This window comes from Momordica charantia (genome assembly GCF_013281855.1).
Source record: "Momordica charantia cultivar OHB3-1 chromosome 9 unlocalized genomic scaffold, Mcharantia_2.0 BLBB01000009.1, whole genome shotgun sequence".
Lineage (NCBI taxonomy): Eukaryota > Viridiplantae > Streptophyta > Magnoliopsida > Cucurbitales > Cucurbitaceae > Momordica > Momordica charantia.
In genome coordinates this window covers 5921287-5933649 of record NW_028275167.1, presented here as the reverse complement: position 1 = coordinate 5933649, position 12363 = coordinate 5921287, and the positions used below count along the sequence as shown (strand labels likewise).

The 12363-nt window shown below is 31.6% G+C and overlaps 2 protein-coding genes across 2 annotated transcripts; both read right to left on the bottom strand.

The window, feature by feature from the left end:
• Positions 1 to 3844: 3844 nt before the first annotated feature.
• On the bottom strand, positions 3845 to 5573 carry LOC148208881 (rRNA-processing protein). Its single transcript, XM_088116848.1, has 3 exons — positions 5353 to 5573; positions 4836 to 4951; positions 3845 to 4305 (listed from the first exon to the last, which is right to left on the bottom strand). The coding sequence occupies exons 1-3, from the start codon at positions 5516 to 5518 to the stop codon at positions 4012 to 4014; spliced, it is 576 nt and encodes a 191-aa protein (XP_087972974.1). The 5' UTR covers positions 5519 to 5573; the 3' UTR covers positions 3845 to 4011.
• Positions 5574 to 7325: 1752 nt separating this feature from the next.
• Positions 7326 to 8863, bottom strand: LOC111018474 (agamous-like MADS-box protein AGL103). The gene is made up of 3 exons (XM_022294577.2): positions 8726 to 8863; positions 8263 to 8652; positions 7326 to 8078 (listed from the first exon to the last, which is right to left on the bottom strand). The coding sequence occupies exons 2-3, from the start codon at positions 8613 to 8615 to the stop codon at positions 7451 to 7453; spliced, it is 981 nt and encodes a 326-aa protein (XP_022150269.1). The 5' UTR covers positions 8616 to 8652; positions 8726 to 8863; the 3' UTR covers positions 7326 to 7450.
• Between the last annotated feature and the right edge of the window lie 3500 nt (positions 8864 to 12363).

Genomic DNA, 12363 nt, shown 5'->3' with positions numbered 1-12363 from the left:
AATCTATATATATAAGAAACTTAATAAAAAAGTTTTACGATAAGGACTAAATCATTGTCAACTTTAAATTACAAATACTAAATTGTTACATATTAAGGTTCAAGGACTAAATTGTTACCAAATTTAAATACAAGGACTAAACCGTAACAAATTAAAGTTGAGAGACTAAATCGTTACTTTAGCGAAAATACAAAGACCAAAAGTGCTTTTTAACCTATAAAATTTTAGAGTGCTTTTGAGAGATGATAAGAGATGGAAACTAGTGTGTTTTTAACTCATGCGTACGCTTTTTTGTCACATAAAAACAGTGACAAACAGAACACTAATTCAAACACTTAGCAAATTTATATGATCATTGTACGCTTTTTTGTCCCATAAAAACAGTGACAAATAGAACTCTAATTCAAACACTTAGCAAATTTATATGATCATTATCTATTTTTAATGATAACAGAAATTTTGCCTTGAACAAATTAATTTTTTACTACATTTTTAGTATACTCAGTGGGTTTTTAGGAGTGAAATGATAAAGAGATGACAACTAATGTGCTTTTAACCCCATGTGATTTGAATTTTAGAATGTAATAATTTAGTTTCTATAATTTAAAACTGCAATAGTTTAATTTTCATCGGTAAAAAATCTCATAGCACTTGTAATTTATAGATACCTTGTCGATTTATCTATCTACACATAAGAAATTCTATCAGATCTTAACAATAATTTTGATGATAGTGACTGATATAAATTTTAATCTTATAGATTAAATTGTTATAAATTACAGCTGAAAGGCTAAATCGTTATAAGTTAATGTTTGGGGACTAAATCATTTCTTGAACTTGGCAGTTTTGTCTACCATTTTGACTGTGTCTTTTGAACTTTTGTTTTGATTTTAATAAGTCCGTTATTAATATTGTTGAGTAAATAGTATACTTTTGATGCATTGATTGGACTAACAATTGATGATTGATGATTTAGTTGATTGTGATATAGAAGAAGATTGAGTAAAATAAAGATAAGCAAGCTCTGATGGGGAGGATGGGAAGGAAGAATACGTTATAAACCGTAATATTTGTTGCCGGTTCAATAGGTGCACGCCAACGGCATCTATTAGAATTAAAATTGAAAGTTAAGTAACGCAATTAAAACGTTTAAAGTTGAATAATTGAACAAACAATCATCTAAGTTTATAATTTAACATATTTTAATAATCCTCTACCTTTTCTCTATAAAAAAGCTCCTTGAATGAGAATTGTTTTCGATGGCGATTTTATTAGGGATGCCCAAAAATTCTTTTTTTTTTTTATCCTATGTAATGCTAACTAATTCAAAACTAAATATTAATTTACTATCATATCATTTAACAATTAAATCTATCATTATTGAATAGTGAAATTTGTTAATTTAGTTCCTTTTTAGCCGAACAAATGTAAGGTATGAATTTAAATATCTAACCTATAAAATGGATGTATGGTACTTAAATCAATTGAACTATATTTAGGTTCGTTGAATTATTGCTGGATATTGTAAAACTTGGAAGGGAGAATTTGATGAAGCACAATCAACCAATGGTTGAACAAAGTACCTAAATGAGACCAAAGCAGTTTTCTTGGGAGGAAATGCATATGAAATATCCATTTCCACATTAATACCTACCTCATGATTTACTATTATGCTTCTTACCCATTCTCGTGTTTGAATATTATTTTTAACAAGTCTTCAAATTTTCTTTCCTCTATCAGGGACTTCCACCAAATGAAAACGGGCAGCATCGTCGTATGCTCGATATTTGTTGTCTTGGTTTATATCTCGGGAAAAAAAGAGAGAGTTCTAAACCTAAATAAACATCCAAATTGCCCATCAACCTCAATATTACGTTCGTTCAATAGAATTCTCTAATAAATTCATGAATTTTTTATTTTGTGCCGAACGGGTCCCTAATTTATTGTACATTTTTAAAAATCATATTTTGTTGTGTCTGATAGTTATTTGAATTCTAAAAAATGTCTCTAAGTCATATTTTTTATTTGACACAAAATTGAAAGATAAAAAGACTTCGAAACCTAATTTAAGGTTTAAAAATTTATTACACTTCAATTTTTTTTTTTTAATATCTCGTTACTGTCAAAACACAATTTCAAACTATATATAAACTAATTCTTTCTTAATCGTTTAAACTTTCTTTTCAAGTGTAAGTACACAAATTTAAAATTGCCAACACCCAATTAAGAGTTGTAATTAAAAACCTTTTAAAAATGACCAACACCTAATTAAAAATCCTTCAAAAATCTTCAATACCTAATAAAGATTCCTAATTAAAAATCCTTCGAGAGTGGGAGAAAAGAAAAGAAAAATCAAGCTCCTCCTAGAACCATCAAAGTTGGTTTTCATTATATTATATTCCAATTTCACTAATTAAAGAATTCAATAAAAAACTTTTGGTAAATTTAATTGAATTAGTTAAGTTATAAACACAAAATGGGTTTGATTTTACCTTATCAAATTTACAATTTCAGCTTGCATTACTTGATCTATGCAATTTTTCCTCAAATTAATCACCAATTTCAATCTTACTCTCGTAAATATTTGTAAAATTTCAAGTAAAATCATCATCCATTCTTAAACATCTCATTCCTACATAAACTCCGAGCCAAAGCCGAGTAGGAAACTCGAGTTCGGACCCTATTAATCAAAGGGTGACCCTTTTTTTCCCCTTCATAAACAAAACAATGAAGAATAAAGGGAAAAAAAAATAAGGCAACTACACCCAATTCCCACGCTAAAAAACTTGAAAATAATTAACAAAGACCAAGACTTTTCTAAAGTCCACTCGTCATATAGGGCCCCCCTTTTAGGTCAGCTATTGGCATTATCAGTATAATTATTTCTTTATTAACCAGAGGAAAGGATTCAAGAGGCTCACATTTGAGGTTTGTTGGAGAAGAAGGCTTCTGCTCTGTAAATCTGATGGGGAAGCTTTGTTGCGCAGATGGTGGTGATGATGGATTGGATCTAACGGGAGTTCTGATGGTCATTGTTATAGCTTTAACCCTCATGGTCATCTGCCAGCCTCAACCGCGCCGAGTTATCCTCGTGCCACGCTGCCCATGAGATTCAACTCCGATCCGATCATCCTGAACCTTCCAAGTTTGTTTTATGATATGTTATATGTATGTTGATTGTAGATTCAACTTTCCATTTCAGAATCTTATTTGATACTGTAATATGTTAGATAATCTTAATTTTTCATCAGAAACCAATAATAATAAGAGAGGATACTGAATTGTTTCATTCTCTAAAAACCTTCATGTGATTGATGCGTCTCAAACATCCAACAATTCCGGTGGCTTTCTACGTTGTGGAATGCTCGTTTAACCTTTGTATTCACATCTCTTTCCTTATTTACTTGGGTGCACAGCGTTTTCAAAAGCTTCTAATCAAACCACGTAATTGTATATTAATGAGTTTAGAGAGAGAGAGAGAGAGAGAGAGAGAGAGAGAGTTACGTGGTAACACAAGTCATCCATGTCTTGTCATGAATTCTTTCATCCTATGAAGCTCGATTCTTGGGAAGTCAGGAGAACTTCGGGATACGATTTTCAACCTCACAATTGATCCTGAAAAGGTAACAACATAGCGTTAAAAACGAGCAGGGAGTGTAGAAATAGAATATGAAAAAGTTTTTAAGGTTCTTTTATAACTCAACTATAGTATTGGATGCCCCACCCAACTGCTCTGCAAAGAGACTTTACGTGTCTCAACACCAACAGCAAAAGATAGGAATATTTTCTTATTGAACATTTCACTAAAATCCAAAACCTTAACCAAGGGCCGGCAATATGATCATATCAAAGCATATATAATATGGATCTCATTTGGATTCCATTGTAAATTAATACTCTAGAATTTGATTGTATACAATAAACCAAACTAGAAAAGTACAAAAGTGAAATATACACCCTAGAGCGACAAAAGAAACTTCTTTCACAAACTCGAGTAAGAAACAACCGAACTCAGTGGTTCGTTGAGGCTCCAATAGTCTCCAAAAGATGCTCGATCCGGTACTTCATAACTGGCTGACCTTTTTGTGTCCTTTTGAACAATTTCTCCCTCGTGGAGTTTCGTCTAGCTTTAGCCCTTTCTCGTTCTTCCTTTTTTGCTGCAATATTAGCTTCTTTCTCCATTCTTGCTTTCTCTTTCTCTTGATGCTTCCTCTCATACAGCCCCTGAAGACTAGGTACGCCTTTATTCCTTTCTTTCCCACATCTTCCATTCGTATGATTCTTGTACTGAGCTTCGTCTTCACCCTTTAATAACGGGTAAGAAAAAGAATCACTCCATAGTTCAAGCGGAAGAACATTCTATACACATCATATTATTCTTTTCATAACAATAATGGAATAAGACAGATGCTCACTGGGTTCAAGAAATTATTTGAGATAGGAACAGTGTGGCTGTTAATTCTACATGATTGGATGTATGAGAGAGAAATCGTAAAATGTATTTTGAACCCGTGGGGACATACACATTTTGAATATGCATCTCTCATTCAATCCTTTTTCCATTGGGTTCATGGTCTGTACTCAAATCACACTCATAAAATAGTGACAGAGGCACCTCAAATAACTTCAAGAAACAAAAAGAAACAAGGCTCCACTCTCTCTCTATGCAGGAAAACTTGCAGCAGATTGTCATATGAAATATTTCAGTTTTCCGAAAAAAGGGCTCTCAAGGCTCACCAAGTAATGTTCCAAAAAAAAAGCTCACCAATAATTGTAGCTAAACAAACATAATTGAAATTTTAGGAGGTATTAAAAACTTATCATAATGGTCCTACCTGGACAAGTCCAACAGTTGAGCTAGAGGACTTCTCATTCTGCTGATTCTGTTTCTTTACTAACTTCTTGTACTTGCCAACATGTTTAGCATTCTTATAGAACTCTCTTTGCTTTTCTGCACACAGATTTACATATATGAGATTCAAAGTCAAGCACTCAGAAGGAGCATTAAATTTACAACCCAGCATATTACCAGAACAAATTCACATGTTTTCAGTCTGTAATACCCAAATATCAAATTCCGTATAACAAACCATCAAACTAGATTTAGATTGAACACACGAATGCAATTTTTTCTCTACAATTATCATTTTCCGCCCCAAAATCGGAATTCCCAAAACACTTCAAAGCACGTATCAAATTCACGACGCCACTTGTTAGACGATTAAACATAGAAACCCAAACCTAGGTTTCACAGAACTACAGAAGAGCGAGCAATAACAAAAACCCAGGGCTAAATACCGGCAATCAAAACAGAAAGAAGTAAAAGTTAAGTAAAGTTAAGCAATATCATACTTATCAAAGCTGGATTATAGTAATCGCTACTCGATTTCGCATTCGCAAACGCCTCTAGCGAAAGGCCCTTCCCACCCAACCGTTTCATGTTCTTGATCTTGTTCTTGTTCTTCACAAATTTTGGTTTCGGACCATTCTGTTCGTCGTTTCCAGTGCGCTTCTTCATCGTTGATTGACTGCAACTGTGAACAATTAGGGCAAATCAGAGACGGAAGCCGAGGACCAGGGGAAGGCCGGGTAGTGATTCTCTGCGGTCGGATGTTCGATAAGTTTAAAACACGTCCAATTACAATTCGAAACGTTACAACTCTTGTTAACATAATTTTTTTTTGGTTGTCTACTTTTCCCATAGATTGTACTTTAATGCCCTTTAAAATAAAAGTTTTGGAATAAAATATTTTTTTTCAAATCCAGATCAAGATTTCAAATGTGAAAATATCAAAATTTCAATTTATTGAAAACATTGATGAAAATATGGATAAAATGTCGATGTCAATGGATATTTCTCTAAAAGTTAGAAAAATTAAAAAAATTGTAACAAATATTTAAATTAACAAATAAACATTTTCCTATTTCTAAAATTAGTTAAAAATAATTAATATTAAATTACGTATATATTAGTGACATCTTGTTGATTTTTTTTTTATATTTTGTCAATTTTTTTGTACTATAATGGAAATGTCGATTTACTCCTCGTATCGATGTCGAACGTATAAAAATATGGATATGTTGATGTAAATGTTGACATGTCAATAGATATTTAGAACCATGATCCAGATTTTGACTTGTTTTTATTTGAACATGAATTTCAAGAAATAAATTTAAATTCATAACTTCAAACTTACATAAATATTATAATTTTTATCTGTTTATTCAATTTCTGCTGATTTACGGCCTATTAATTTAAACAAAAAAAATTCTACAAAAAATTTATTAATTTAATACAAATAAAAATTAAAGTTTTAATTAATTCCTAAAATCCCCCATTAAATAACCTTGTCAAAATATTTAAATTTAAGAGAGTAAAAAATTTAACTTTAATGGTCTTTTTTGTTTAAATCCTATCCATTTCATATCAAAATTTATGTTTTTTTTAACACATTTGATGAATATTTTTTCCTAACAATTTTTTAAATGAAAATTTTGACACTAAATTGCAACAGTTATCCAAAGTATAAATATACGTTTCTAAATTCACATTTAAAATTGATATTTTTATATTATATTTATGTGTATTTGTGCCCTTCCCATCAAATTTTGGATCTAATTTGTTATTAAATAAAACTTCCAATTACTTTCTATACTTTTAAAATTCTCCGATCCAACTTGGAAGATTAATTTTCAAGTTATTTCTTGAACAGTCTTATAATTACAATCATTATTAAAAATGGTACCATCTTAATCACGATAGTTAATTGTTTTGGGTCCAAATTTTTAAAATAATTAAAAAGAAAAATCATGTAGATACCAACAAGAGATATAATTCATCCAAAACATAGGAATAAGACTTATATTATTTTTCCTAAAGTTAGGAGGTTTAATCTTCAATCCTGTATTTATTGAACTTCAAAAAGAATATCTTTATTATTATACACACTTTTCTCACTTATTAGTTAAATGCAATAAAAACACACTACATACAAAGGCGAACACGCTTATCTTCTTATTCAATATTTGCAATCCGTAAGATATATCTATAAAATTGTGTCTTAAAGATGATGTAGTAGCAAAGACATGAAACCTTGTGGTATTACCTACTATGAAGTTTTATGTTCGAGTCCTACACTAATCATTATGTTGTTAGCCCAAACAATGAATTCCAGTACTAAGGATTCATTAACGTAAGTTACACGATATTCAATTTCAAAAAATAAATAAAAAAAGATATATCTATAAAGTTAACTTCAAAAGAGTCTATATCTTGTGGTATCACCAACCATGAGGTCTTGAATTCGAGTCCTACGTTGGTCAACATAAGTTACACAAAAAGATATATCTATAAAGTTAACCCAAAAAATGTCCAAACTTCCATCAAATCTAACCAAAAGATAATAGCAAATAACCCTACAAACAAAATTCATGAAGCTCTAGTAATGGATTAGAAGTTGTTAGTGTTCATGAAATACTGATCATAATTGACATAATCAAAGTGATCATTATTGAGCTGAGAAGAGGCAGCATTAATATTATTGGCCAAACCCATCTGATGAGAATTTGAAGAAGCATTGGCCATCATCACTTGATCATCACTCAGCTGCATGTATGGCAGTGGAAGAACTGAGTATGCAGGAACAGGAAGAGGAACTCCATAGTTGAACATTGAGTAATAATTTTGGCTCTTCTCCATGGTCATTGTTGGAAAATTATTGTAAATATTTTGGCTTTGGAAACTCCCATAATTCAACTGAATTTGAGAGAGGTTATTGTGATCAACAAGTTCATGATGATCCATTGTTTGGACTTGAAGATTTTGGTATGGTATAAGATTGGTATGTGTTTGTGTTTCCACTCCTATGGAGCTCCCAAACATCATCGTTTGTTCTTGTTTCATGTTTGCGTTGACGGTTATTTGCCCGCTCCCCGAGGACGTCCCCTCCTCGAGATTCTCTTCCATCGCTACCTCGATCCTTCTCTTTGTCGCGTCCAGCTTCGAGTCCAATTCTGCCATTAGAACCCGCAACTGGTCTTCCAATAGATAGTCCAAGCGCTCGTCCCACTTCGGGAATCTAGTATCAACATTAAATCAAATTTTTTGGGTTTAACTGTAATTTAAATGTGATTTATTTCCTAATTGACACATGCCAAAGCCACCTAGTAATGGATTTTTATTTCTAGCCAAGAGATTATGAGTTGGATCTCCCACTCTCACGTGTTGTACTCAAACAAATTAATAGTTGACACGTGCCGTACCTGGCTTGTGCAAGGTCCTTGTGAAGCTTAGAGATGTCGCATTCGATCTTCTTCTTGCGCTCGGAGAAGAAGTCGAGGAGATCGAAAGGCTTCCGAGCTCGTTTATGGAGGCAATTGGCTCTATAAGAAGCGATCATGTCATCGACATCGTCTCGAGAAGGCGGCCAAGTGTGAACCTCGACCGGAGACCGGTCGTTCTGGTTGGGGCCGTAGATGAAAACGCAGGTGCGGATGTCGCAGAGCGTGGAGAGTTCATACGCTTTTCTCATCAAACTTTTCTTTCGCTTCAAGAAAGTCGTCTTCCGAGATTTCTCATTGGAGATCAGTTTCATGCACAGTTTCCCTCTCCCCATTATTCCACAAATCAAATTTCTTCTCTGTTCTTTTTCTCTAACAAAACACAAACTTTATCACAAAAAGTGATATTGAAATCAAGCAATTTACAGAGGAACTTGGTACTTACAGTTTTTTTTGGAAGAAGATCACGTGCAGCGCAATGATATCACGTGGCAAGGCAGGAACGGCGAGCCGCGGCGGCAGAGGCGGCGGCGGTGGGGCGGAGGAGGAAGAGCAAAGGGAGGAGATTTGCTTCAAAGGAAAGAAGTAGAGAATTTAGAGAGAGAAGTTTTTTACCGTTATGGTAATAAAATAAATTCCCAAATAAAATCAAATGAGACGATTTTATCATTTATTACAAAATGGAGATTTAGATAATTAGCTTAATTAAGCTCCCACTTAAATTAAGGGAGAATGGCGAGGAGGAAATTAAAATTACCATTTTTAATTATTATTTTAATACATAACGACAATATATCTTTAATTTATAATATTCTTTTAATTTTGTTTTGCTGTTGATTGGTGGCTCCGTTTATGGTCAAAATTTTGATTGAGTGAAACATTAATTGCAAGAAAAATTCGTCATTATTATACGATTCTTTCCTTCATTTAAATGGTTAAATTTTAGGTTTATTTATAGGTGGGATTGAATTTATGTCCACAGATTTTTCTAGACCCGATCCAATTAATCCATTGTCTTATTATCCTAAATTAGATGATAAATGTCTAAATATAATTTTATTTATATGCTACATTTAGATATAAAATAAACATTGGTATGATATCTTAATTTGTTTTTAATTCAAATTTAGGGTGCAATCTTTCGTTCATTTTACTATTTCAATAGGCATTAAACATAAACTAAAATTGACATAAAAATATAATATTAAACTAATAAAGTACAATTTTTATATGAATTCAAATAATATTAAATTTAACATATAAATTATATGATGACCGATAAGGACTTTTATGGAACATTGCATAAATTTACAATATTCTCACGAATAAATCCTGCAAAATAAACGTGGTTATCAAATATTCCCAGATATCTTTATAAATTTCCCTACAAAATAAACGTGGTTATTTGAAATTTCGAACATATGAGATTCCAGGCATCTGTAGATGTTGGGCATCTATATTCCCAAAAAACAAACGGCCCCTAAAGTTAAAGTTTTAACTATTGGGGATTAATCTTCCAATTTTACCTATGTTAACTAATACTTTCATCCATGACTTGACAAGAAATTTATATTCAACATGTGTCTTTTTCTTAAATATGATGGTTAGAAGACAATATAAAAAAAATGTTACTTCATAGAGTCTTTTATAATCGTAGAAATTTTCGCAATGATAACAAGTCTTACCATTGAGATCGGTAAAGATCTAAAATGATTCGAGGTTTAACAATATTAAGAATTGTAAAGAAATATTCGTAGGACGAACAGACCAAGTATTAAAATATTAGAAAATTTTCTACAAAAGAACTAAATAGAAAATATTGTAGCCATAAAAAGAGTGGTTGGTTTCAACAAAGGAGAAAATTAAATCCTAAATAGACAAGTCTTTGCAAGCGTTTGACTCTACCAATGAAACTTCCATAACTTATGACGTGGCATGCCCTCTAAGACATGTTCCATATTTATCACATACACTTCAATCACAACCACTCCAATCGAAGATAATTTATCTTAAGAAAGAAGAATTTGAGTCAAAGAATAGGTTGGTGGGAAAAGCATTTATGAAATTTTGATTGTGTCGGGTTTAAATAGTATTTTGATCACAGTAATCTCGATTTTTGTTCATTTTAGTTCATTCACTTTTACAACGTCTGTTTTGGTCCCTTGTACTTTTAAAAAGTGACAGTTTTAGTCATTTTATTTTCATTTATCTCATTTCTGTGTATCAATCACAATTTTAATGTAACACTTTACTAGCTAAATTTCTTGAAACATAGTTTTATACATGTGCATTAAGAAATGTTCATTGTGTATAAAGTTTTGCAAATAGAGACCAGAATGGTTACTTTTTAGAAGTACAGGGACCCAAACAAACGTTTCGAAAATACATGGATTAAAATGAAAGTAGAAAGTATAAGAACTAAGATAAACTAAAGTCGAAGGTACCGTTACCAAAATAATATTTCAAAGTTGAGAAGGAAGACTACAAACTATGGAATTGGTTGAATGTTGATGGCTTCCTTTAATGCGTCATGAGAGGGAAAAGTAAATTCTGAAGAATGCATAATTAATAAAAGGACGAGCCATATAGTTAATGAAAAGGAGAAGTGGTTGGTGTGTACTTTCGTTTTATTCGAAAAGTAATAACGGTTAGGTTCATGATATCCCTACCTATCGCTAAGCATCTAAGTTTTATCCAATTTAGATTTGTATAGCACACGCACGTTTAGGGTTGTAGAACTTATGTTTGATTTATGGAATTTGTGATTTATAAAGGTTAGTACGTAGTATAAAAAAGTGAGTTTCATATGTTATGCTAGAAAATCTAGATATGTGTAGCACGAGTTTGAATGGTACAAAAGAAGAATGAATTATAGAAATCTAGAGTAGTGTAATTTATTTTGAGCTATGAGATTTGTGATTTTTTAATGGTGGTGAGTAAGAAGATACCTACTTAACCCGTCAGTGTTTAGCTTGAAAACCTAGTTTTTTCTACAAGAGAGTGAACAATAGCTAGAAATCTAGTGTCGTGTAACCTTTATGATATGCAAAAGTTATAAGGAAAGTATATATATGAAAGTTTACATAGCTCATGAAATTAACCAATTCCATTTCTTGAGTTCAATAAGGACGAGATATGATTTTGATCCTCTAACTTAAGGAGAGGTTTCTAATTATTGCTTAATTAACTAAACTATATTTATAACTATCATGGGTGGTTTATTGGTCCAAAAGAACTAGGATTAGTTAAGAGGAATTAGGTTCAAAAACCCATTATTATAACTATTTATAAAATTTTATGGAGCGATAATATCCTTTTTAAAACTTGATAGACATCAAACTCAGTGATCCTTCATCCTTAGAAGGTAGGAGTTGCTTGCCTGATATAGTTGATTAGTTGAGATATGCGGAAAATTCAATCTTTATTGGTTCATTAAGTATTATGTCAAATAAGTTTATCATCGTCCAATTTAGTATTTACTATAAAATATATCCCCACTAAGGATTACATTGAAAAAAAAACTCAAATATGCTAATTTTATTTTATTACCTGTCATAACTCAAATAGTCAAGGCACATATTATCGACCAAGATGTGAGAGATTCAAATCCCCACCCCATGCATCGTTGAACTAAAAAAATATTTTAAATAGCAAACAACGAGCCTATGAGTATTTGAACCTGAGTATCCGAGAAAAAACATAACATTTGATAAAAGAACAAGAAATCCTTTCGAACAACGTAAGTCTCCCAAAAAGTTTAATACATATTATATTCAATAACGGTTTTTTTGAAATATTTAGCGAAGAAGTGACATGACTTGACTCGTTTGGTTAGGATCTACATTTTCAACCCTAAATATTTTTTAAACTTATTTTTCTTTTCTAATGATTATTAAACTCACTCTCAAGTCTCAACTATATTCTTGTTGTTAATATTTATATGCGTTAAAATAATAATAATAACAATAATAATAAAAAACTTCAATACTACAACATTAATAATACTGACATGTTTGTAGCTGTATCATGTAAGGAAAAATTTTGTTTTGTTGTTTTCTTTTTTAGTAAATTATAACTTCATCC